Source organism: Gorilla gorilla, chromosome 17 (assembly GCF_029281585.2).
Source record: "Gorilla gorilla gorilla isolate KB3781 chromosome 17, NHGRI_mGorGor1-v2.1_pri, whole genome shotgun sequence".
In the NCBI taxonomy this organism is placed as follows: domain Eukaryota; kingdom Metazoa; phylum Chordata; class Mammalia; order Primates; family Hominidae; genus Gorilla; species Gorilla gorilla.
In genome coordinates, this window is record NC_073241.2 from 53,014,383 (window position 1) to 53,041,750 (window position 27,368).

General features: G+C 41.5%; 1 protein-coding gene across 1 annotated transcript in view; it reads left to right on the plus strand.

The window, feature by feature from the left end:
- Nucleotides 1-27,368, plus strand: part of LAMA3 (laminin subunit alpha 3) — a 261,658-nt gene that overhangs the window by 89,565 nt on the left and 144,725 nt on the right. The window contains exon 12 of the mRNA XM_031003750.3: nucleotides 1,168-1,302. Coding sequence (XP_030859610.2) covers nucleotides 1,168-1,302 — 135 coding nt within the window. The remainder of the gene's footprint in view (nucleotides 1-1,167; nucleotides 1,303-27,368) is intronic.

Below are 27,368 nucleotides of genomic sequence, written 5' to 3' on the forward strand. Positions count from 1 at the left end.
CATTATTATTTTTGAGCAATATTTATTTCCCAAGGAATAATGTGTGCTGGCCCTGGGGGCCTGTGGTGAGCTCTCATGAAGTGTCCAGTCTTCTGGGTGATTTACTTATCTATTTCTGTGTCATAAGTCACCCCAAAACTTAGTAGCTTAAAAGAACAAGGGTTATTTCTCTCAATTGTGTGGGTTGGCTGGGGGGGGTCTTCTGCTGGACTTGCTGGAGGGTTTCTGGGGCTGGATTTAGTTGGGACATTTGGGAGTATCCCTCTTTGTGGCCTTCTGTCCTCAAGGAGGCCAGACTGGTCCCTCCCATGGTGGTCTCAGGATTCCTGGAGGGCAAGAATGGAAACGGCAAGGCCTGTAGTGACCTGGACTCAGAAGTTGCATGACAACAACACTTACACCTCATTCTAGTGGTCAAAGCAAGTCACAGACCAATATGTGATCCCAAAAATGAAAGTGTTGTGAAAGAAAAACACAGCTAAGATAGAGAATAAAAGGAGGAAAGTGGGGGGGCCATTTATACAGACTGGTCAGGGGGACCTTCTGAGGAGCTGATGTTTGAACTGACACCTGGTGGATGAGAAAGAGCTGGCTGTGCTGAGAGCTAAGGGAAGGGTATACCAGGCAGAGGGATTGGCCTGAGCAGAGGTCCTGAGGTGGGAAAGCCCTGGATAGAGATACTAGAAGCAGCCTGGCTGTGGGGAAGGCCAGTGCCAGGAGGATTAAGTGAGATGATCCAAGGGAAGCCCCTGATGCCTGATATGTAGTAGGGCTGAATTGATGTTAGTTTCTTTCCTTCTAAAAACTGGAAGGAAGAAATACATTTAATTCACGATTGTCATGAGATGGGAATCTATTAAATTGAAGTTATACTTTACAAAGCTCGGCTTTAGAGGGAAAATAAAATGTTTCCACAGGAATAGATGTTAAAAGAATGGTTTGCAAATGAATGCCCATCCTTACGTGTTTTTTTTAACGATATCTCTGACCTTTTGTGAATTTTTAAAAATTTCCCTTCAACGCAGTGTAGTCTTCTGCATTAAGAATGTTTAACAGCCATAGATAATTAATAATCTATATTCCCATGATAGAAACCTAGGGGAAGGGAGAAATTAAGAAAGTGATGGAAGATGGAGACCCCTTCTGAAAGTTTCCTGTCTTCTGCAGGGTGTGACTGTAATCTGGAAGGTGTTCTCCCTGAAATATGTGATGCCCACGGACGGTGCCTGTGCCGCCCTGGGGTTGAGGGCCCTCGATGTGATACCTGCCGCTCTGGTTTCTACTCATTCCCTATTTGCCAAGGTAAGTGGGAAGAACATAGCATATTCATAATCAATCCCTCAAGATAAATTTCTTCCTGAGGAAATGCAGATCTTTCTGGCAGAGCTGTCTGGCTTGCAGTTTAATAAATGGGCCCCTGGCTTATATATGGATGTTACATGTGATGGTTCTACCTGGACCTTGTCACCTCCCTTCTTTCCAACCTTACCCTGCCTCCTCCCTGGTAGTTAAGCACATGGACTCTGAAATAATCTGTTTGGGTTCAAATCCTGGCTCTGGAGAGGAGGTGGTATCTGAACAGCATTTAGGAACCTGCCACCACTTCTCAGATTCTGTTGCGGCGGGTCTCCAGATGCCAATTGGGTTTGCAAATTGGAAGTGTGTGAATAAGATTAGAAAGATGGGAAGGTGGATGACAGAAGGAGGCAGGGTGTTCTAGAGAGAGGGGACAGCACGTGCAAACCATAGAGACATGAGACCACAAACCCCCTCCTCCCCACTTGTTTGTATCCTAGTATCCCATCCCGGCAAGAGTCGCTGAGGGGGAATGGAAGGTGGGAGGAGGAGGTGTCTGGTCCAGTCCCTAGAGCATGGCAGGTATGCACTCAATGCTGGGTGAGTGAACACATGAATGAATGAATTTGCCCAAATTATTCTCCCCTGCCTCCTTTCTACTGTCTGACATTATTCTTCTTTCTGCAGACAATGGTGTAGGGGAAGGGAGGAGAAAGAGGAGAAGATTATCAGTCCAGGATCAAGGCAGGAAATAAAACACCACTTCAGACACTATAAAAAGAAAGAGATTTACTATAGGTAATTAGGTGCTAGCCCAGAGGAGTTGTTAAGAGCCAGAGCAGCAGGCTCTAGGCTGGGCTTCCAAGGAGGCCTCCAGTGGAATGGCTGGGTTTTAAGCCCAGACTGCTATGGCCCAGTGCAAGGATGGGAAGCCCATGGTTGGTGATTTCATCTCTTGGCATCCAGGAAGCCAGAGTCAGAGCACAGCTGCATAAATGCTCAGCCAGCTACAGGATGCAGCCTCCTCCTTATTTCCCATCTGTCTAATCTTATTCACACACTTCCAATTTGCAAACCCAATTGGCATCCAGAGCCCTGCCCCAACAGAGTCTGAGAAGTGCTGTCTTTAGCTTTCCAGCCTCTGAACACTGGAGGAGTTTAGAATAGGTATTAGGTCATCTCACCTGCAAGGTCAGCCACACTAAGGAACTGTAAGCATGAAAAACTCCCTCCCCTAAGCTGGAGGACAAGGTAGTGAAGAGCAGGGGTGGCCCTAGCTATCAACTTGGGCAAGTTACTTAACCCCTCTGTTCCTCAGTTTCCAAAAAATAGTGCCTGTCTCATAATTCACTGTTGTGAGGGTTACATATGTACTGACAGGTAAAGCTCTTAGAACTGAGGAAGTAATTGTTCATAAGTTAGCTATTCACTTGCACCTTTCTTCTCCTGACCTATACTTCCCTCTGCATCATTTTAAGAGCTTGTAGTCCCAGTTCCAGCCATCTCCCTGTTTGTTTAAATGCCTGAATCCCATACCCCAAACCTTTCCTTTACCTGCTGGCTCCTGGTGTGCAAAACATTCTTGTGGCTGAAAATATATCAAAGGGTTTCTTTTTTTCCTCCTCTCTACCAGCCACAACTTCAGATTCATTCTGGTAGAATGAATTACAAATATTCTAACTTATTCATATGGACAAAGCTTGTGTTTATGGATACAAAGATAATGAATAAATAATACAACGCTTTAAGAATGCTCTTTTCCACATTTCTCCACTACTAGAGCTAATTTATTTTAAGGTAGGTAGAAAATGCATGAATGTATTCACGACAAAGCAGAGGGGAGGAAGGACTTCCATAACAACAGAGGAGGGAGGTTGGTAGATACTCTTTTCAGTAAAACAGAAATTAACCAGTGAAAATATTTTTAAAAATTGTTTGAAGTCTCTGTTAATGGTCATAAGAGCATATAGCAAATGAAGAAACAATTACTTAAGAAAATTTGAATCTAGGTAAGAAATGAGAGTCTCTGTGACATTTCAGCCATTACCCCCTTCATTATCCATTCCCAACTCTGTTTTATAGAAGATCTACCCATATGTGTTGCCAAGAAGATGGACACTCTCTTTATCCTGTGCCCCAGTTTGGGGCTATGGTTTGTTTCATTTTGGGAGGGGCAGGCCACTGATATTTCTCAACCTTCTGCAGTCCTGTATAGCAGAAGCCCTATTCCAGGTGGGCTCAGCAAAGAGGACCAGCTCTCTCTTACCCACCACCCCTCCACTTGTAGGGTAGGAGCTCTAACTTAGGCACTTCAGGCTGAGAATTCTGGGATCCCAATCAACCCTACCCAAGCTGGCTCATAGAGTAGGGGTCTATGGTGGGAGAGGAAAACTGAGAAGACCATGGCGCCACCTCCACCTGTGTCCACTTGTAGAGCATAGCAGAATTTCAAAGAAAGAGGGAAGTGTGACCCATACATAGGGGAAGAAGAAGACAATAGAAACCACTTTTGAATGAGCCAGATGGTAGTCTTAGCAGACTTTAAAGCAGCTATTATAAATCTGTATAGAAGACTAAAGGAAATCATGGTTAATGAATTAAAGGAAGGTATGATGACAACATCTAATTGAATAGGGAATATCAATAAAGAGATAGAAATTGTTTTACAAAATAACCAAATGGAACTTTTGGAGTTGAAAAGTATAATAACTGAAATGAAAAATTCACTAAAGTGGCTCAACAGTAAATTGAGCTAGCAGAAGAAAGAATCAGCAAACTTAATGACAGATTGATGGAGATTGTGCAGTCTGAAAACAGAAAGAAAAAAAGAATGAAAATAAATAAACAGGCCGGGGGCAGTGGCTCATGCCTGTTATCTCAGAACTTTGGGAGTCCAAGGGGGGTGGATCACTTGAAGTAAGGAGTTTGAGACCAGCCTGGCCAACATGGTGAAACCCCGTCTCTACTAAAAATACAAAAATTAGCCAGGCATGGTGGCAGGCGCCTGTAATCCCAGCTACTTGGGAGGCTGAGGCAAGAGAATTGCTTGAACCTGGGAGGCAGAAGTTGCAGTGAGCCAAGATCGCACCATTGCCCTCCAGCCTGGGTGACAAGAGTGAAACTCTGTCTCAAATAAATAAATAAATAAACAAACAGAACCTGAAAGAAATATGGGATACCATTAAGCACAACATATGTGTAATGAGAGCATCAGAAAGAGAGGAGAAAAAGGAATAGAAAAAAGTAGCCGAAGAAATAATGGTGGAAATCTTACTAAATTTAATGAAAAGCCATCTATACAGCTAAGAAGCTTAATGAACTCCAAATAGCATAAATACAGAGGGATCCACACAGCCAGACATATTATAGTTAAAATCATAATTAAAATTTTGAAAGACAAAGACAAAGAGAAAATCTTGAAAGCAGGAAAAAAAAAGACTCATTATGAACACAGGAACACCAGTTAGAATAACAATGGACTTCTCATTGGTAACAATAGAGGCAAGAAGGCAGTGAGAGCATATATTCTAAGTGCTGAAAGTGGAAAAACTGTCAACCAAGAATCTTCTATCCATCAAAATTACTATTCATGATCAAGGCTAAGTAAAGACTTTCTCAGATGAACAAAAACTAACAGAATTCACCCAACCTGACTTATAAGAAATAATAGACATAATAAAGGATGTTCTTAAAGCTGAAACAGGTACCATCAAATAATAATTTGAATAACATGTAAAAATTACAAAAGAGAGTATAATTGAATATTTTTATACATTCTTCTCTTGACTGATTTTAACAGAAAGTATACAAACTGTATATATACAAATACATACATACATACATAAATATGGGGCCTATATCATATAAAAATGTAATATGTTTGACAGTAGCACAAAGGAGATAGGTGAGAACAAAGCTGTATTGGAGTAAGAAAATGACACCAAATCTATAGGAAGAAATAAAGAGAACTAGAAAGGATAAATAGAGTTTATAAAGACACTCTATAAATATATGCTTGCTCTCCTTTCTTCTATCATCTTCCTTAGAAAACATAGATTATATAAATTAATAATTATACAAATGTATTGCTGGATTTTAATATAGAGAGACATAATATGTGTAATAACAATAGTACAAAAATGGTGGAGAGGGAATAGAACTAAATAGGAGTAAAATTTCTCTATTTTACTGGAACTAAATCAATATGATACTAAAGTAGATTTCTTTTTGTAAGCCCTAGAGCAACCACTAACATGGTAACTCAAAAATGATTAAAAAGTCATGAAACAGAGTAAAAATTACACTAGAAAATATGTAATACAGAAGAAAACAATAAAGGGGGAATAGAGGAACAAAAAATACATGAGATATACAGAAAATAAAATGCAAAAGGGCCAAGGTAAATCCAACACTATCAATAATAACATTAAACATGAGTGGATTCAACCTCATACTATAAACAAAAATTAGTACAAAATGTATGAAGAAACTAAACGTAAGAGCTAAAACTATAAATCTCTTAGAATAAAATATAGGCATAAATCTTCATAACCATAAATTAGGCAACTGTTTCTTAGATATGACAACAAAAGCACAAGTAGCAAAAGAAAAAATAGATAAATTGGATTTCATCAAAGTTAAAAACTCTTGCACTCGAAAGGGCACTATCAAAAAAGTGAAAAGAAATCATAGAATGGGAAAAGATATTGCAAATCATATATCTGATAAGGCACTAGTATCATATACACACATATATATAATATATAAAATCTGGATATATTATTATAAAATAATCCATATATATGGATATATTATTATTTTTACAACTCAATACTTAAAAATTAAAAATAATTAAAAAGGCGACCTGAAAATGAGTAAAGGATTTGAATAGACATTATCTTCCAAGAAGATATACAAATGGCCAACTGGTATATGAACAGATGCTCAACATTACTAGTCATTTGGTAAATGCAAATCTAAACCACAATGAAATACCGTTTTATATCCACTAGAAAGGCAGGCAATAACAAGCATTGGCAAGGATGTAGAGAAATTTGAACCCTCATACATTGATGGTGGGAATGTGAAATAGTACAGTGACTTTGGAAATAGTTTTGCTATTCCTGAAAAAGTTAAACATAAAGTTACCATGCTACCCAGCAGATCTACTCTTCAGTGTATATCCAAAAGAAATGAAAACACATCCACAGAGTAACTTGTGTATGAATGTCCATAACAGCATTATTCAAAATAGCCAAAATGGGGAAACAACCCATATGCTCATCAACTGATGAATAGATAAATAAAATATGGTATAGCCATACAATAGAATATTATTTAGCAATAAAAAGGAACGAAGTACTTATGCATGCTACCACATGAATAAACCTTGAAAACGTTATGCTAAATGAAAGAAGTCAGTCACAAAAGTCACATATTGTGTGATTCATTTATATGAAATGTCCAGGATAGGAAAATTTATAGATATTGAAAGCAGATTTGTGGTTGGGAGTGAAGGTAGTGGACAATGTGGATTGACTTGTTAATGAATATGGGAGTTCTTTTAGGGGGAACGAAAATGTTCTAAAATTAGATTGTTCCAAAAGTTGCACAACTCTGTGAATATATTAAACAACATTAAGTTGCACACTTTACACTTTAAATCGGTGAATTGTATGGTATATGAATTTTATCTCAATAAACTTGTTTGAAAAAGATAAGGCAGAGGTGGGAGGTGGAATCCCAACACACTAAAGAAGGGGTCTTCCTCCCCAGACACTTGTCAGCCTTATCTCTGTAAATTTGACGCTCATCTCTCTTATGTTTTTATAGTGGTGATCACATAATACGCATTTGATTTTTAGAGTTAAAAGGAATTGAAATCACAAGTACTTATTTTATAGCAACCATTCGGAGACCCAAGAGAATACGTAGGGAGTAGATAGTTGCAGGGTGGTGAGTAGCACCCACATTTCTTTACTCTCAGCCTGGTATACAGCAGGAATTCTATTCTATTCTTTAAACCCCTTCATCACCTAGTGATCTAGGACATCAAGAAGCATGAGGGCTATTCTTCTAAGGCTGAGCTTTTCATACTGCAGTTCATTGTCCATTAGTGGATAGAGAAATCAATTTAGAGGGTATGGGCCAGCATTACAATGAAATAGAATAGACTAGAAATTATTAGAATGCATCATAAGTGTAGAGAAAATAAATCTCTTGCAAAGTTCTTGTTCATAGTTATTTATGTTTTGCTAGATATCTCTATCATCTATTAGTGTGTGTGTTTATTGGGTTATAATGTAAAATGTATTTTTTACTGTGAACATGGCCAAAAAGTTTGGAAACTGCTGTGCTAAAAGATCCTGAAGGCTTTTATCTGTGCTTCTGAGTATGGGAAGTAGTTTGCCACTTTTCTTTTCTGAGTAGTTTGTCACTTTTCTTTTATTCTGCTCTTTGGTCTTGCGGCTTCAGACTCTCAAATAGTTATAACCTGAAGTCATAGAACATTTGGGTGAATTTACTCTCATTCAGCTGGAAACTGTTGCTCAGTAAATTGCAGCAATAATCTGATGAATCCATTTTCCCCATGAAGATATTCCTGTGCCAGTATACACTGCATAATTCCTTCCCAAACCTGTTTGAAGGGCAAGAAAGCACTCTGTCTTATTTTTTACCATTATCTATAAAGAGCACGGACCAAAGAGATAAACATGAAGAACTAGTTTGAGATGCATATCCTGTTTTATCTTTTTTTTTTTTTTAAGACAGAGTCTCACTCTGTCGCCCAGGCTGGAGTGCAGTGGCGCGATCTCGGTTCACTGCAAGCTCCGCCTCCTGGGTTCACGCCATTCTCCTGCCTCAGCCTCTCGAGTAGCTGGTACTACAGGCGCCCGCCACTGCGCCCGGCTAATTTTTTGTGTTTTTAGTAGAGACGGGGTTTCACCGTGGTCTCAATCTCCTGACCTCGTGATCCGCCCGCCTCAGCCTCCCAAAGTGCTGGCATTACAGGTGTGAACCATCGCGCCTGGCTTCCTGTTTTATCTTTAATCCATGATATTGTCTTTACTATTCTTCCTTAAACCCTGCAAGGAGAAAGGACAGTATAAATTTCAAAGTCCTATAATCTTTACATAACTTAGAGTGTGGAGACTTCAGTCTGACCTTACCAGCAAGCTACCTAGAAATGTAAGCAGCAGATACAGTTACTTTTTAAAGATGCTTGGCTTTGATTAATAGGTTGAGCTTGGGATCTTTTGTGGGGGGAAAAATGATAGATAATTGGGATTTCACAAATGTGTATGATAGGCCAGACGTAGTGGCTCATGCCTGTCATCCCAGCACTTTGGGAGGCCAAGGTGGGTGGATCACTTGAGGTCAGGAGTTCAAGACCAGCCTGGCCAACATGGTGAAATCCTGTCTCTACTAAAAAAATACAAAAATTAGCCAGGCATCGTGGTGCATGCCTGTATTTCCAGCTTCTTGGGAGGCTGAGGTGGGAAAATCGCTTGAATCTGAGAGGCAGAGGTTGCAGTGAGCTGAGATCGCACCACTGGACTCCAGCCTGAATATCACAGACTGATAATTTGTCTAAAAAAAAAAAACCCACAAAACCCCCCCAAAAAACCAAACAAATGTGTATGACAATCTGCCTTTCATTAGAGTCACTCTTTCAAATGAAAATCATCTGATATTCTTCATATGAGTAGTAAAGAAAACTTCTTGAATTTAGAAGTAAATACAAGGAAAATATTTAAAAACCACCCATATCACTCTTTGAAAATGTTAACATTGAAGTATTGTCCCTGAACAATGATATATACAAAATTCCAAGGCCAAGTCACCATGTGCAGATTTTCAAAATAAATGTCCAGAGACCTGTTTTATTTTATGACACTTTCGCCTCTCACACTCAAAAGATTATGAAAAGGTTAGGAGAGTGGAGGAGAGATAATCTGGGAGGGGTGGATATCTATGGAGGAAACTGTTGCTGTGAACTCCTTACCCTTCTTCCTCACCTCAAAACGCATGAGGGACCTCTGATGTGTCTTAGTCTGTTTGGTATTGCTATAACAGAATACCTGAGATTGGGTAGTTTATAAAGAAAAGACGTTTATTTAGTTCACAATTCTGCGGGCTGGGAACTTCAAGAGCATAGCGCCACATCTGGCTGGCTTCTGGTGAGGGCCACATACTGGGGCAAAACATGGTGAAGTGGAGCAGTAAGTGAGCATGTGCAGAGATCACACGATGAGACAGGATGCAAGAGAGAGAGTCCAGGAAGCCAGATTCACTTTTATAACAACCTACTCTCACGGTAACTAATCCGAGGGCATTAATCTACTTATGAGGAATCCACCCCCATGACCCAAACACCTCCACTAGGCCTCATCTCCCAACACTGCTGCACTGGCAATGAAACTTTAACATGAATTTTGGCAAGACAAACCACATCCAAACCATAGCATATGGGAAGCCTTGGGAGGGGCAGAGGTGCTTGTGGCCAGACTTTGGCTTGGAAACCCAAAGGCTAAGAGCTGGATGCTCTTTTGCTTGAGGCAGAGCAGGGAGAGTATTGCCGCATTGGGAATCGCCTGTACTTAGTGTACAGGGGCAAGGGATGTGTAGGTGTTTCCCACAGCCAAATATGGGGGAATCCAGGTGAGTGTCTTGGTTCCTGCCCGATAGGTCTGCTCAGAGACATCAGGAGATCCCATCCAAAGCAGCTGAAGTATTTGTCCAGATGCTTGTTTTATAATAGAGTGTATTAATAGGAAATTTGGGGTTCAGTAAGGACAGCAGACCGGGAGACAACTGCTATTGAGAAGATACAGTTCCCAGAGGAGGGGCAGGTCATGCTGTAGGGGCCACATGGAGAAGCATCAGGGTCGGTTTGGAGGCAGAGGGAGGGGAAGGAACTGTAGACAGAGCACTTCCACATTAAGGAATGGGCAGGGATAAGCAGGTTTAGGATTGGCTAGTTTGAATATTTCAGTGGGTGCTCAGACATAGGGGGCTACCCCTAGTTGTCTGGTACCTGGCCCTGGGATGATTAGGGCAGGGAATACCAGAGTGTGAGAGCTGGTAGAGGAGGTGGTGGGGCCATGCTCTGGACTGGTCGGTGTGCATTCCAAAAGCAGCTCTCTGGAGGGTTGTTTACTATCTCTGGGAATTGGCTTACCCTGGGAGGGGCAGTCCCTCCAGGGTCAGCAAGGCCCCAAGATGTCAAAGCATCAGAAACAGAAAATAAAAGAAATGGTGAATCCAAAGCCCAGGGGCTGAAGCAGTTGTGGGCTGAGGAGAGAGTCACAAGCAACAGAAATAGAGAGGCTTGAATCCCTGGGGGACAAGGGAATGGCAGGAGAGAGGTGCTCAGCAGACGACCACCAAGAGGCCCTAGACAGCATCCGTGGAAGAAGAGCCAGTTTGAGATTAGCATAGGGCTGGCCCAAGAACAATTGTGTGGGGAAAAACTCTTTCCTCTAACTGTGTTTTTCCTCTACTCTCATACCACAACGACCATCAACACAGAAGAAAACGTCTGTGACCAAATGTGTGGGGGTCTCTTCCCATCACCAAGCAGCAGCCACCAGCCAAGTGTCCTCCAATTCTGACACTGCTTACCTGAAGACAGTGCCAGATCCCACAGGTTGAGGGCTCAGTCCCCAAGATTGCTCCCTCCTTCCCTCACCATCAGTTGCAAGCCTGGGCCTCTGGAACTTCTGACAAAGTGGCTTCAGGTTGGGGTTCCCGCAGACCTCCTTTGGATTCAGTTAATTTGCTGGAGTGGCTCACAGAACTCAGGAGAACACCAAATTATATTTACTGGTTTATTATAAAGGATGTTGCAAAGATACAGATGAAGATACACATAAGACGAGATATGGGGGAAGAGACTGGGAGCTTCCATGCCCTCCCTGGGCCCCACCCTCCAGGAACCTCCACGTGTTCAGCTATCTGGAAGCTCTCTGAACCTTGTCCTCCTGGGTTTTTAAGGAAGCTTCCTGACCTCAGCATTCCTTCCCCCAGGGTATAGACTTGACCCTCTCTGGGGAGAGTCTTAAGACCCACAATCACAAAGGTGGGGGAAGATTAGAGTCCTGCCTTGGGGCAGGTTAAAAGAGGGCAGGAAAAGGTCGGAGGCCTGTCCCAAGGCCTAACACACCCAACCTTATAACAAAAGACTGTAACAAGGACTATGGGAGTTACTAGCGAGAAACTGTGGGCGAAAACCGCTATATATCATGACACCACAACAGTTCTTTCCTCTTCCCTCTTCTTCCTCCCCCACCAAGTTGAAGCCAGCTGTGGGGAAAGAATGCCCACTCCCACCCCCAGCCCACTCCTACCACTCACCTCTCCACCTTTCCTGCCTACTGTGGGATTTTGGCCTGAATCAGGTCTGAGCTGGAGGACAGGAGAGTCGACTTTAAACTGGATTTCTACTTACTTTCTGTTCTCTTACCTAAGAGTGTGCTGACAAACCCTGCAACTCCTAGAGTTTTCATCTAGGTCCAGGGAGACAGTCACCCACACTACGTGAAATTGAAAAGGGCCGTGGGAGTTAGTTGACAGCAGGAGTTGTGCCTGTTGAATACTCTAATTGTCTAACAGTCAGTTGCATCTCCATGTGGCTTCATTTACCATGGCTTCCTTAAAGGGACTCCATGATTTTGATTTGTTTCTAGGGAATTCTATTATTTTTAATATTCTGCTTATATAAACGTAGATGTCTTAAAAAACCACAAACTCTCGACATTATTTTCACAAAAAAACAAATTTTTAAATGTATGTTATAATTCTTTGACCTTCAGCAGAGTATTGTTCCATCCAGTTAGAATTTGGTTATGTGGCCATGTATCTGGAGCAAAGGTAAAAACCAAGCAGTTAGGTCCCCACCCCCACAATCTCTGTCAAGTGGAAAAGCACAGCTCCAAAGATGCACACAGAAGGAATCCCATAGGCCCTCTCTCAGCCTAGTCTCCCCCTCCCTTTTTAAAAAATAATTGCTTTAAATTTAGTTGTTTGTTTTGCAAGCCAATTGCATGGCAAATTAGAAACATAAAATTAGAAGACAGGGAAAAGATTACTGAGGCGAAACATTCATAGCAAGGGAGAAAACAGACAGGCAGACATGAAACTTAAGATGTATAGCAGCCTGGGGCCACTGAATGAAGGGCAAACAAGCTAAACCAATTCTGAAGATACTGAGGGTATCACTATTAGATTAAGTAAATGGGCATTTATAGTGATAGCTGTAGGTCATGAAAAAGAGTTAAATTATGTCTAATATACCTGCTTCATTGGGAAGGAAAGTATAAAATACATTTGAGTAAGAGTACTAGATTAAATAGTTAAAATGTTAATAGTTAAAATGAGTGCTAGATGAAATAGTTAACTAATAGTTAATAGTTTGGTGGTTAGAAAGTCAGTTATGACTCTTTACAATTTCACGTGACAGAAAACTAGACCTAAACTGTTTAAGGCAAAAATAACTTCTTGGCAGTAATAAAAAAGTCCAGGCATATTTGGTTTCAGGAATAGCTTGATCTAGGGGCTTAAAAGATTTTTTTTTTTAAATCTATAAACTCTGCTATCTTGTATATTGGCTTCGTTCTTAGGCCTCAGATGATAGTAAAATGGCAGCCAGCAGCTCTTAGACACACATTATTATGGACTGAATTGTGTCCCTAAAAATTCATATGTTGAAGCCCTAACCCCCAATGTGACTGTATTTGGAGTAAGGATGTAATTAAGGTTTAATGAGGTCATAAGGGTGGAGCCCTGATCTGATAGGACTCATGTCTTTATAAGAAGAGACACAAGATAGCTCGTTCACTCTCTCTCTCTCCCTCTACCATGTGAGGACCCAGTGAGAAGGTGGCCATCTACAAGCCAGAAAGCAGGCCCTCAGCAGAAACTGAACCAGCCAGCACCTGGATCTTGGACTTCCCAGCCTCCAGAACTGGAGAAATAAATTTCTATTGTTTAAGCCAGCCAGTCTATGGTATTTTGTTATGGCAGCTCAAGGTGACTACTACGTATCCTTCTAGGTTCAAGACTAGGAAAAGAGTATACTTTCCACCAGGACACATCTGGTTCTGATTGGACCACATGCCAGTTCTGGAATTAGTCCTGTGGCCGTGGAATTCAGTGCTCTGATTGGCCAAACCTGAGTCTTCCCCCATATCCACAGAACTAGAAGTGGGGTCAACACCATCTGAACAGCATGAATGGAGCAAGGGAAGAGAGGTTCCCCCATGGTAAAATCAAGGTGCCATAGCCAAGACAGGGTGGCAAAACTATGTGTCAGTAAAATCCTCAGCTCTTTGAGAAAACATAGTTCCCCAAAGTGACCAATCCTAAGAAAGATTGGGAAACCCTGTGAGGTCTAACTGTAGCATTCTTTTCCTTAAGAAAATGACATCTGACATAAAAAGCTCTTTAATCAGCTGCAGTATATGAATATAATGTCTTATCTCTTATTTTAAATGGTTGGAGCCAGGACTCCCTTTTAAAAATAAGTGTTTATCTTCCCATTGATTTTTTTTTAATTTTTAAAATTTTTAGATGGGATCTCACTATATTGCCCAGGCTGATCTGTAACTCCTGAGCTCAAGCGATTCCCCCACCTCTGCTCCCAAAGTGCTGGGATTATAGGCATGAGCCACCACGCCTGGCCTCATTGATATTTTTGGTAGAGTTGATTTGGACCTCTGCTTCTAAAGGTCTACCAAACTCTTCTGACCTCACCGGAAGCATGAGAGGGAAAACACTATCAAGCCTCTCAGAGAGGGACTGGAGGACACCAGCAGGCATGCTTCTGGCCCCAGTGGGTGAAGGTCTGGGGTCAGCCTCTGCTGGATTCTCTGTGGTCTAAAGTCGTGGCTCAAGTGAAGGACTAGTACATACACATCCAGCCTTGGAGAAGCCTGCCCATGCTTAAGAGCTGTTTTCTGAGCTGTGCAAGAAATTCACTGCCTCGTGTGCTGTTGAGGTGTACCTTGCAGTTTGTTGTTTTGGGTTTGAACCATTCTGGTAAGAGTTTGGGAGCATGCAACATTTTGTCTGTGATGGCCTTCCTTGTCTTGTAACTACCTTTTTTTCTGATAGCTATTGTGATTTTTTTTTTTTTAGAGGGAATTGATTACTTGACCCACTGAAATTTACAACCAATCACCATGGCCCACAATGGTGTATCAGCTGGCCCAGTATATTCTAGCCAAAAAGTGTTCTTACTGCTTTGCTCTTTCTTGCTTTAAAAACTTTCAAAATCTGGCCAGGTGTGATGGCTCATGCCTGTGATCCCAGCACTTTGGGAGGCCAAGTTTGGTGCACCACCTGAGGTCAGGAGTTCTAGACCAGCCTGGCCAATGTGGTAAAACCCCGTCTCTACTAAAAAATACAAAAATTAGCTGGGCGTGGTGGCACATGCCTGTAATCCCAGCTACTCGGGAGGCTGAGGCACAAGAATTGCATGATCCCGGGAGGCAGAGGTTGCAGTGAGACAAGATCGCACCACTGCACTTCAGCCTGGGCAACAGAGTGAGACTCCGTCTCAAAAAAAAAAAAATTCAAAATCTTCTTTAAAGAGAATTTTAAAACCCTTCTAAGCTGCTTTTGCCAACTGCAGTCCTGGATTTATGTTTTGCATTAAATTAATTTACTCCAGACTTTCCTAAGTATTCTTGGGGAATTAATCAAATTATATATATGAGATCAGATTTGAGAACTGTCTATATGTATATAAAATATATATTTATGTTTGTGGGTTTTTTGACTCTATCTTCAACCACAGAATACAACTGTTAATTTGGTTATTTAGGGGGTTTACTCTTCCCTCTTTCTCCTCCCCATCCCTCATTCCTGCCTTCGTCTCCTCCTTTTTTCCCCTACTCTTCTTCATTTTTTTGTTCCTCTTCCTCTTCCTCTTCTCCTCATTTCTATTCCCCTTTCCCCTCCTTTTCTGGAGCAGCTTGCTAGGCAACAGCTAGTTAGTACTGGGAACAGAGGGTAGGAAGGCAGGAATGCGGAAACGCGTGGTCCTTTCATGACATGAACTGAAGGCACCCGGAAGTGCAGCTTCCCCCAACCCCACCGACGTGACCTGACCCAGGGCCCAGAACCATCCCCATTAGAGTCTGATGTAGTCTTTGGGTTGTGGTATCTGGTCTTTCTTTAGAAAAGTCCTATAAATACGTTGTCAGTGAGAGATTATCCTCCTCCTCCCTGTTAACATACTCTCCTGAGTCAGACACGGACCAGGGGAGGAGAAGTGCCCTGCCGATGAGGAATGGTGCCAGGGAAGGTTTTGGCCATGATGCTCCTGGGAGAAGCTCCCAGCCTTTCCAGGGCAAAACCAGAGACCACTGGGCTGGCAGTGGGAAGCAGCCTGAAGCCAAGTTTTATGCAGTTTTGCCTTGAACTGGCCCTTCCTTGTAATTCATTTTTGTTTAAGAGAACATTAAGGTGATTGGTCAGAAAAGGCTAAGGATTTTCTGTAGATTTAATTCATCCAAAGCCCAGTGCCAGAGAAGTGATTAAGTACTGTGGAACTGATGGCTGGCTTTTGGCTTTGACTGAAGATCAAGGTGCCAATTGGCCTTTCTACAAGATCATGGGCAATAAGAGCATCCCTCAAGCACTAAGGAGCTCTGTTTGGCCATCATCTACAAGAATCTATATAGTGTTGCTTCGCTCATGAGCTTATTACTGCAGGTGAAGAGGAAGGCATTATTCATGACAATGTCTGTCTGATAGCAATGTTGCAAGATACAATGAGGTAACACATATCAAGAATTATGCAGGGCTGGACCTGAAGAAGGATTTCAATAGTTACTCATTCTCTCATGTAACAACCAGCTATTTGGCAGGTACTGTGGAACAGGACTACATTTAATCCTGGAAGGTATTCAAGAGCATGACAGACAAGCCCCTGTCCTCTAGGACCTTTGTGATCATTATTTCAAAGACTTTTTTTGGTGATCCTTATTTTGTATTCTTCTTGAGAGTAAGTTTCTTAAAGCAGAAACAATGAGGAGTAGACAAGAAGTAAAATACTCCAGAAACTCCAAGGGACCTAGAGCAAAACAAAGAGCAGAACTGAAATATTTTTAAAGCCTTATAGTATTTCCAAGAGTGAGAAAAGGGCTGCCAATGCTAGAGTTGGTGTTTGGGATTTGGCAGTTTTTACTAATAGTTGGATTGAAATGAGAAGCGTGTTGCCAGATTAATTCACAATTTTAAAACACTGCAAATGCTTTTAAGTTCAAGTCTTTGTTTTTACCTCCAAAGAGTAACTGGGTCTTCTGGCTCCCCAGACAACCCCTGTGGTCCTAAGGCCAGTGTCTGTGTCACCCACGTTATGCTGTGGAGCTGCCACCACTGCGCTCCAGGCAGCTACCCTAATGCCCGCATGGATGTTTTCCTCTGCATTGACTTTCCTTTAGGGCAGAAATAGCAGAACAAGCCTGTAGTAGCCAGGGTTCTCTAGAGAAACAGAACCAATCGGAGGTGTGTGTGTACGTATGGAGAGAGAGAGAGAGAGAGAGAGATTTATTTTAAGGAATTGGCTCATGCGATTGCGAGGGCTGACAGGTCTGAAATCTGTAGGTTGGACTGGCAGACTGGAGGCCAAGAAAAGAGTTGATTCTGCAGCTCAAGTCCAAAGACAGTCTGGAGGCAGAATTCCTCCCTCTTCTTCAGGGGACATTAGTCTTTCTGTCTTAAGACTTTTAGCTGATTGGTTGAGGCCCACCCACATGATGGAGAATAATCTGCTTTATTTAAAGTCTACTGATTTAAATGTTAATCTTGTCTAAAAAATACCTTCACAGTGACATTTAGGCTGGCATTTGACCAAACATCTGGGCATCATAGCCTAGTCAAGTTAACATGTAAAATTACCCAACACTAGTTCTTGCCTTGCCAACTTGGCACTCATATACATTTCTTGAAACAGTACTTAATCGTCAATAAAGAGTATAACAAGACACAATTCTGACTAACATGATACAACTATCCTGTATACAATCGAAAATACACTAACCCTTTCCCCAGAAGAAGAAATAAAGTCCTCGGGTGATGTTCGAGCTTCCCCTTGATATCCTGTAACTTCAATACTGTGGTATTAAGTCAATACATCTTAGGTTGAATGATAAGGAGATGAGAGAGGGAAGAAAACAAAAGATGACTTTCCTTTTATTTTTAGTTGACACATAATAATTGTACATATTTATGGGGTACAGAGTGATATTGCCATACATGCATACAGTGTGTAATGATCAAGTCAGTAGTTAGCTTATCTATCACCTCGAACATTCATTTCTTTGTTTTGTGAACATTCAAAATCCTCTCTTCTAGTTTTTTGAAAGTATACACTAAATTATTGTTAACCACATTCACCCTACAGTGTTAGGGAACACTAGAATGTATTCTCATTTAGCTGTAGTTTCATATCCATTAAGCAATCTCTCCCTGTCCACCGCCAGCACTTCTGAGCCTCTGTTAAACACTGTGCTGTTCTCTACTTCTATGAACTCAAAATTTTTAAGCTTCTATATATGAGTGAGAACATGCAGAATTTATCTTTCTGTTCCTGACGTATTTCATTTAACATAATGTCCTTCAGGCTCATCCGTGTTGCTATAAGTGACAGGATTTCATTCATTTTTATTGTTGAATAGTATTCCCCTGTGTATATATACCTCGTTTTCTTTATCCATTCATCTGTTGATGGGCATTTAGGTTGACTTCATATCTTGATTATTGTGAATAATGCTGCAGTGAACATGGGGGTACAGGTCTATTCACAATAGCAAAGACATGGAATCAATCTAGATGCCCATAAACAGTGAACTGGATAAAGGAAATATGGTACTTATACACCATGGAATAGTATGCAGCCATAAAAAAGAATGAACTCATGTCCTTTGCAGCAACATGGATGCAGCTGAAGGCCATTATCCTAAGTAAATTAACACAGGAGTAGAAAAACCAAATATCGTATGTTCTCACTTATAAGTAGGAGCTTAACATTGAGTACACATGGACATAAAGAGAACAATAGACACTGGAGGACACTGGGGACTTCTAGAGGGAGGAGGATGAGAGGTGGGTGAAGGCTGAAAAACTACCTATCAGGTACTATGCTCAGTACCTGGGCGATTTTTTGGTTTCATACACCAAACCTCAGCCACACTCAGTTTACCCATGTAACTAACAAACCTACACATGTACCCTCTGAACCTAAATTAAAAGTTGAAAAAAAATGTTACCTGCATTTTAGAGCCTAAAAACCTCCATGGGGGCACAGGTGTCCCTTTGATATACAAATTCCCTTTTCTTTGGATAGATACTCAGTAGTGAGATGGCTAGATTGTATGGTAGTTCTACTTTTAGTTTTTAAAGAAACCTCCATACTGTTTTCCATAATCGCCGTACCAATTTACATTCCCACCAATAATGTATAATAGTTTCCTTTTCTTCACATCCTTTCCAGCATTTGCTATTTTTGGTCTTTTTGATGATAGCCATTCTAACGGAGATGATATCTCATTGTGGGTTTGATTTTCATTTCCCTGATGATTAGTGATGTTGAACATTTTTTCGTATACTTGTTGGCCTTTTGTATGTCTTCTTTTTAGAAATGTCTATTTATATCCTTTGCCCACTTTTAAATCACATTATTTGATTTTTTGCTGTTCAGTTGGAAAACAAAGATTTTTGTTTTACATACATATAACATACACATATACAGAAAAAACATATTCATAACAAAATAGGAAGAAATACTCACTACAATTACAAATACTAATTTCTGTAACAGGTCACATGGTCATAGCTGGTATAAGTTGAGCATCCCAAATACAAAAATCCAAAATGCTCCCACATCCAGAACTTTTTGAGTGCTGACACGATGCTCAGAACAAATACTCATTGGAAAATTTTGGATTTTGAATATTCAAATTTGAGATGCCCAATCAGGTATAATGCAAATATTCCAAAATCTGAAAAAATAAAAAATCTAAAACATGTTTGGTCCCAGCATTTTGGATAAGGGATACTCAAACTGTATTTGTAACTACCTTCTTCTGCCACCCATTCCATATTCCCTTTGCCCTCAGCAAGCACCTCATGGTTCTTTACCTGGTGAAGTGACACAAATCTTCATTCTTGAAGGGTCTAGGACATCAGTAGTCTTGCCTGAATTGGGTTGTAGTTTTCCATTGACTTTAATCACAAGACATGGTAATACTAAGAGACACCTTAAGTCATCTCCTGTATTCTAGACATATTCTTCCTTACCTCCATTTTTGAAGAGCAGTTCATTTTCCCCTTGGTAATTAGTGGAACACAATTGCTTCTATCTTCATCTGTTGATTCAGAGGAATGAGGAAACCACGTAGCAGTCTCAACTTCCAGTTCAATAGAATGATCGTCACGTCTCCTGGTAGAAGCATTTCTTCCTCTGGAACTAAGACCTCTCGACCACCAGAGCAGAAGGCAGCTGGGATTGGAAGCTAGTTGATTACTGGGGTTTATAGTGAGTGATGCCACTCCCATTTCTACCTCTTGATTCCTGAACTCATGAATCTTGGCTATCAGAGAAACCATATGTTGTACAATGATTCAGAGCAGATACTGCTTTCTGGAGAAACTTGCCTCAGCCCCGCAAGGTACTGCCACCTAGCTGGCACTGTAACTGAGTTTTCAAAAGGCCATTCTACTGTTGTATTAAGCCACCTGTTCAGGATGGTGGGGAAAGTGGTAAGATTAGTGAATTCCATGACCATGGGCTCACTGCTGCATTCCATTTGTTGTGAAGCGAGTTCTTTGATCAGAAGCAATACTATGTGGATACTATGACAGTAAATAAAGCATTCTGTAAGTCTACAAATGTAGTTTTGACAGAAGCATTGCATGCAGAGAAGGAATTTCTGTATCCAAGTAAGTGTCCATTCCAATAAGAACAAAACACTTCCCCTTCCATGATAGGACAGTCCAAAGTAATTAACCTGCCACCAGGTAGCCAGCTGATTACCCTGGAGAATGGTGCCATATTGAGGACTTGGTATTGGTCTCTGCTGCTCGCAGACTGGGAACTCAGCTGTGGTGAGTGGAAGTACATTTTGCTGAGCCCAGGGATAAACTCCATCCCTGCCCCCATCGCTACTTTGTTATGAGCCCACTGGACAATGATAGAAGTGGATGGGACAGAGGCTGCCTGGTATCCACAGAACAGATCCTCCTGTCTACTTGGGAAGCATTCACCTAGGACATGTTTCTTAGCCATTTAGAGAGGGTTTTCACTCAGACCCTTCCCCACATCTTCCTGTCACCAATTTTCCAATCATGTTCCTTCAAAGTCCCTGGCCATCCAGTCAAAGAATTGGCCACAGCCCATTAATCAATATGTAATTTCACATCTGGCCATTTCTCCTTCCAAGCAAAGTGAACAACCAGCACACTGCTCAAAGTTCTCCCTACTGGGACGATTTCCCTTCACCACTGTCCTTCAGGATGTCCCAGAAAGGCGCAAATGTGCTGCAGCTGTCCGCTTTCAGGTGATGCCTGCATATCTTGCAGTACCTGGTCTAAAACAGGCCTAAGTTTTCTCTTTCTTTGTTAACTGATCACAAGGAACTCACCATAATGCTGTAGATGTGGAATGTAGCAGGAGTGTGGAGTGTGGCGTTCTTTGCATAGCTTACTTGTGTAGAGGCTGCTTGGATCCAATCTTATGTATACCAGTTCCATTTGATGACGGAATGCTGCTGTGCTTGCCCAACTTATGGCTTCGTGGGTCAGATAACACCCAGTTCATAATGGTCAGCTCACATCACATAGTGACTTCATGGCCCATGGTTAAGCCTTCTGTCTCTACTAAGACCCAGTAGAAAGTGAAAAGCTGTTTCTCAAAAAAAAGTTATCTGCAGAGGATGGCTTATATGCAGACGGTGGCAGGACTTTGCTCCAAAATCCTAAGGGTCTGCACTGTCGTTCACTTATGTGGGCCTGCTGAAGGCTCCAAAAAGCATCCCTATCTGCCACTGACACTTAAAAGCACCATTAGATCTGCTCAGTCATATGCTTTAAGTGGCAGAACAGCTTACACAGCAGCCTGGACCTGCTGCAGAGCCTTCCCTTGTTCTGGGACTCACACTACTGGACCCTTAGAAATTTAACTGAGGTAGAAGACTCTGGATTTTTTATTGGATTTAATTTTTACCTCCTGACACCCAAATGTCTTACCAATAAGTCTAGAGTAGTTGCTACTTCTTGTTCACTAGCTCCAATTAGCATAATGTCCTCAATGTAATAGACCGATGTGATGCCTTATGGAAGAGAAAGGTGATCAAGATCCCTGTGACCTAAATTATGACACAGGACCAGAGTTGATAGACCCCTGATGTAGGACAGTGATATAGTTTGGATGTTTGCCCCCTCCAAACCTCGTGTTGAAATCTGATCCCCAATGTTGTAGGTGGGGCCTGGTGGGAGGTGTTTGGGTCATGGAGATGGATCCTTCATGAATGACTTAGTATTGTCCTCCTGATAGTGGGTGAGATCTCTCTCTGAGTTCACTTGAGATCTGGTTGTTTAAAAGTGTGTGATACCTCCCCCTACCTTGCTTCTGTTCTTGCTATGTGATGTACTGGCTCCCCTTTACCTTCTGCCATGGGTTGTAAGTTCCCTGAGACCCTCACCAGAAGCAGATGCTGGCACCATGCTTCCTGTACAGCTTGCAAAACTGTGCCAATTAAATTTCTTTTCTTCATAAATTACCTAGCCCCAGGTATTTCTTTATAGCAACACAAAAATAGCCTAATACAGACAGTGAAAGTATATTGCTGGCCTAGCCAGTTGAAAACAAACTGCTTGTTGGTTTTTACTAAAGGTGTGAAGGAAAAAAGCATTTGCCAGACTAACAGCTGCATTCCAGGTGACAGGTGATATGTTAATTTGCTCAAGCAATGAAGCCACATCTAGTATAGCAAATGCAATTGGAGTTGCTACCTGGTTAAGTTTATAATAATCTACAGTCATTATCCAGGATACATCTATTTTCTGTACAGGCCAAATAGTTGAATTGAATGGGCAAGCAGTAGGAATCACCACCCCTGCATCTTTCAAGTCTTTGATGGTAGCCCTCGTCTCTGCAATTCCTGCAGAAATGTTGTACTGCTTTTGGTTGTACTATTTCCTAGGTAGAGGCAGTTCTAATAGCTTCCACTTGGCCTTTTCCGTCATAATAACTTCCACTCCATAGGTCAAGGAACCAATGTGAAGATTTTGTCAGTTGCTGAGGATGTATATTCCAGTTATGAATTCCAGAACTGGGGAAATAACTACAGGCTGAGTTCAGGAACCCACTGCCCTCATTATAAGATGGACCTGAGTTAAAGCTTCATTGATCACCTGACCCCCATAAACCCATACTCTGACTAGAGGGCCACAGTGACATTTTGGGTCTTCTAGAATTGGTGTCAATTTAGAGCTGATGTCCACTAATAGAAAGAATAGAAAGATCTGATTATTTCCTTTTTGCCAGTGTGTAGTCACCTTGGTAAAAGGCCATAGGTCCCTTTGGAAAAGGCTGGGAGAAAGATTTACCTTATAAATGTTTGGCAGTGGAGTGGAGTTCTTCCACAATAGTACCTACTCTCCCCTTCATTCAAAGAGTTCTGGGTCTGTAAACCAGCTCAGATCTGGTAATTGATTGAGGGGATATGACTCTACTTTTATGTTTCAAGTTAGACTTGTTCATTTGACCTACAACTCTTCCACTTCTACAAAGCAAGTCAGAATTTGCTAGACTTCCCAGCTGTTTCACTTCCAGGAACACCATGATCAACTAGTCAGCATAGGTCTCTGAGTCAGACTATTTTGACTGCTGTTTCAACTCCATTGTCCATTATGGTAACCACACCCGCCTTGCTTTTGGTGGTTTATTGCCACCACTTGGCTGCCACCAACCTGGGGCCCAATTACCCCCATTGCACTTAGGTTTTCCAACTTGATGGCAGCAGTTTCCACATCCTTGACATCTATTCTCACAGATATTCCTCAAATTGCTGTCTGTCTGTTTAAATTGGAAAAATCATTTAGTTCTTTTGAAGTGTAGTGCACCTTCTCATGGGTCATACTTTGTACTTCACCTTTCAGGGCTTGCTGGGATTTGAGTCCAGTTATCAGTTGATAAGGAAAGTGGGATGGAGGTGGGTCCTGAAGAGAATCAGTGGGGTCTTCCATGACAGCTCCCTCAGGGGAGGCCATTACAGTTTTCTCGGGCAAAGCAGGGTTAACCTGCTCAAACATGGGTTGGGGGTGCAGTTGTTTCTTCTGACAAAGAAGACTCATTGGAATTTAGGGGTTCAGTGTCCCCATCTTCGTCATGATCTTCCCATATGTCCCCAAAGCAATTTTCAAAGTCCTATTCCTTCCCAATCTATGCCCCCACTTTAACAGCAGATACTCTGCAAGGTTTGGAATTTAACTTGCATTGCAATTCAGACCTCTCAGGATGAAGATTCTTGGTTTGGTTTTCTGCAGTCTCAGCTCTGAGGCTGTAGGAGACAAGGATTTCTTTCTAGGAAGGCATAGAAACTTTCAGGTCATTTATGCTGCATCTGAGTGGGAATTCAAATCCCTCAACTCCTTTTCTTTCCCACTTTGTCCAGCCCAATTAGGAGCAACCAGCCAAGTTCATTATGCCCATTAGTTTGACGGAAATGTTCTATGTTATCAAATACGTGGTCACCCAGAACCTTGCCTATCATAATTATTTGATTAGGAGTATCTAATAGTGATATTTTTGTGTATCTCTATTACCACATCACACCGATGACTATCAGTGCTTTATTCACTATTGGAACTAGAGTCATTAGTGCTTCTAAATCTAGTCATTTAGAGAGCCAATTCCAGAAACCCCCAAACCAATTCAGAGAATTTATTCTTAAAATTCTGTTCCTGGCTGGGCATGGTCTTATGCCTATAATTCCAGCACTTTGGGAGGCTAATGTGGGAGAATCACTTGAGGCCAGGAGTTTGAGACCAGCCTGGGCAACATAGTGAGACCCTACCTGTATTTATGAATTTAAAAAATTCTGGTCCTCTAAGAATACTTCTCTTGGTACCAAAATCTGTATTAGTCAGGGTTCTCTAGATAGATAGATAGGTACATAGATAGATATAGATATAGTGGTACATCTTATCTACTTATTTATGTACATATAATATATATTGTGTGAGTGTGTGTGTGTGTGTGTGTGTGTGTATGTGTGTGTAGGGATGGGGAGAGTTTTATTTTAAGGACTTGATTCACACAGTTGTAGGGGCTGGCAAGTCCAAAATCTGCAAGGTAGGCTAACAGGTTGGAGATGCAGTCAAGAGGTGATTTTGCATCTTGAGTCCAAAGGCAATCTGTAGGCAGAATTCCTTCTTCCTTGGTGGACATCTGTCTTTTAAGGCCTTCACCTGCTTGGATGAGGACCACTCACATGATGGAAGATAATCTGCTTTACTCAAAGTCTACTGATTTAAATGTTACTCTCATCTAAAAAATACCTTCACAGCACCATCTAGACTAGTGTTTGACGATTTGGCAACATAGTTAGCCAAGTTGACACAAAATTAACCACTGTAGAACCCAAGAACATTTCCTCGGAATTCTACCACTAGGTAGAGACTTAACCTCTGCAGACAGGCCAGCTGGGACTATGGGCCATGAGAGAAGACAGGTGGAAATGGCAGTAGGAGATCTGAGTGTTTGTCCTTCTGTCTGCCAATAGCTAGGGGAGCATTAGACATGCTTTATATGGAGTGGGTAGTGTCTTGTGGGGGTGCTTTATGCTATGTCAGTCATTCTCTAGTCTTTGTTCTGGATTTTTAGTTCTTAGAGATCAGGGAATACAGTCAACAACCAACACCCAGTATCCATGGGGGATTTGTTCCAGGACCATCCATGGGCACCAAAAGGCAAGGATACTCAAGTCTCTGTTGTAAAATGGCACAGTATTTGCAAATAAACTACACACATCCTCCTATATAAATTAAATTTCTAGATTACTTATAATACATAATATAATGTAAATGCTACATAAATAGTTATATTACATTATTATTTTATTTGTATTATTTTTGTTATTTTTTAGTTGTGTATTTTTCTGAATATTTTTGATCTGTGTTTGAATGCATGGATCCAGAACCCACAGATATGGAAGGCTAACTATATGTGTTTTTGTATTTACCTCCACCGTAACACCTAGCAAGGGTGCTGCTGGAACACAGTAGGCCTTCAATCAATGTCTGCTGGATGGATGACTGTAAAATAGGAAAGTGAAATGATAGTAAATTCTCTGGGTCTGCAAGTACTTGTGTCTCTCTGAACAAGTCACATAGCCTGTTGAAACTCCCAGGTAATTTGTAAGTGAGTAAACTAGCCGAGTTCCCCTCCATCAGTGAGAGTTTCTTTTACGTTTCTGATGACAACACAGGTAAATTCTGTCGTTCACCATCATTTACTAAAAAGCACTTTCAGAGAAATTCACCATACATGGGCTGGGCTGTCACAGAGAATGAAAATAACATGGTCTCGTCCCTGTGGAGGCCCCATGCGCCAAGGCTTAGATTCCAAGGCTACCTATAAATAAATTACCAGAATTGGGGCTTTACCTTATGAATCTTTTCTTTCCTAAGGCTCCAACTAGCATGGAATTTTTGAAACCTTGCAAACAAGGTTGTATCTTTTACTGTGTACATTACACTGGATAAAAATTTGGAAGTCAGATATACTAATTCATTGATTTTCATTAATTCAGTGTGGGAAAGTGTAAAGAGCACCTCCCCAAGCACTGGGGGACTTGGGTAATTAGAATAATAATGTTAATAAGTGTGAACACTTCCTGAGCATTTCGGCTGTGCGAAGCATCGTGCTCAATGCCTTACTGCTGATGATTCTCTGATAACTTCATAAAGTAGGTGCTATTATCAGTTCCAGTTTACAGAAGACGAAACTGAGGCTTAAAGAAGCTAAGCAACTAGCCGTGATTGCAGGGCTGTTAAGTGGCACAGCTGGTACTGGACTCCAAAGACTGAAGCCCTTTATTAGAGACTAATCCACTGACTTTAAAAATGCCGTTTAACTTCTGAACTTCACCATGTAATAATGGGATTCAATGAGATGCTCTCTCTAGTTTCTTTCAGTTCTTAAGATGTAGAACTCTTCAGCCAGAGAAGTCAGTCAGGTCATTTCCACTGCTCATCCCTCTCCAGAAGAAGGGTTTTTGCAATGCAAATGGAGATGACCTTGTGCAACTCCAGCCCATAGAAGTCTAGTCTCATAGAGGCTAGTAGGGACCTGATCCAGTGGGAAGGGGGCCAAGAGGAGAATGAATGGCCAGCATCTGTTCTCTCCATCCACACATGTTTATTCATCACTTAGCCAAAGATCATGGTAACAGCTTGGGGGAGGGAGGAAACTAGGATGCCTTTCCCATCCATTTCAATGTTGCCTGCACCATTTTTTCCATGACTACTTAACTACAGTAGACATTGAGAAAAGAGGTATAAAGAGAGGAGGAAAGAGAAGATCAGGGACAGTTGTAGGCTGATCTGGCCTGGAATGGCTTGCACTTGATATGGAATATCAAGTGGGATATGGAATTAAAGTGGCCCTCCAGTGAGTCACATCCCCCATCAGTTGTTCCCTGCATCCTCCTCCTACAAATACCAGTTTCTGTAGGTGAGCAGAATCCCCAAAACCATCACCCAGCACCTGCAAATCTTGCTGAATATGAAATTCATGACAGCAATAAAAACTAGCAGTTATTGAGTGCTTGCTATAATAGGCATTGTCCCAAGCTCTTTTAAGTAATATCTTATGCAATCCTCACAACAAGTTATCAAATAAAAATTAGTATCACTCCCATTTAAGGAAGGAGAAACTGAGGCTTAGAGCAGTTGAGTGGCTTGTTTCAGGTTCCCGATCTCATAAGAAGTGGAGCTGGAATTTGTGTTTGGGTCTTTCTGGCTCCACCCTCATGCTCTGCTCTGGGACGTGGTTCTTCCCC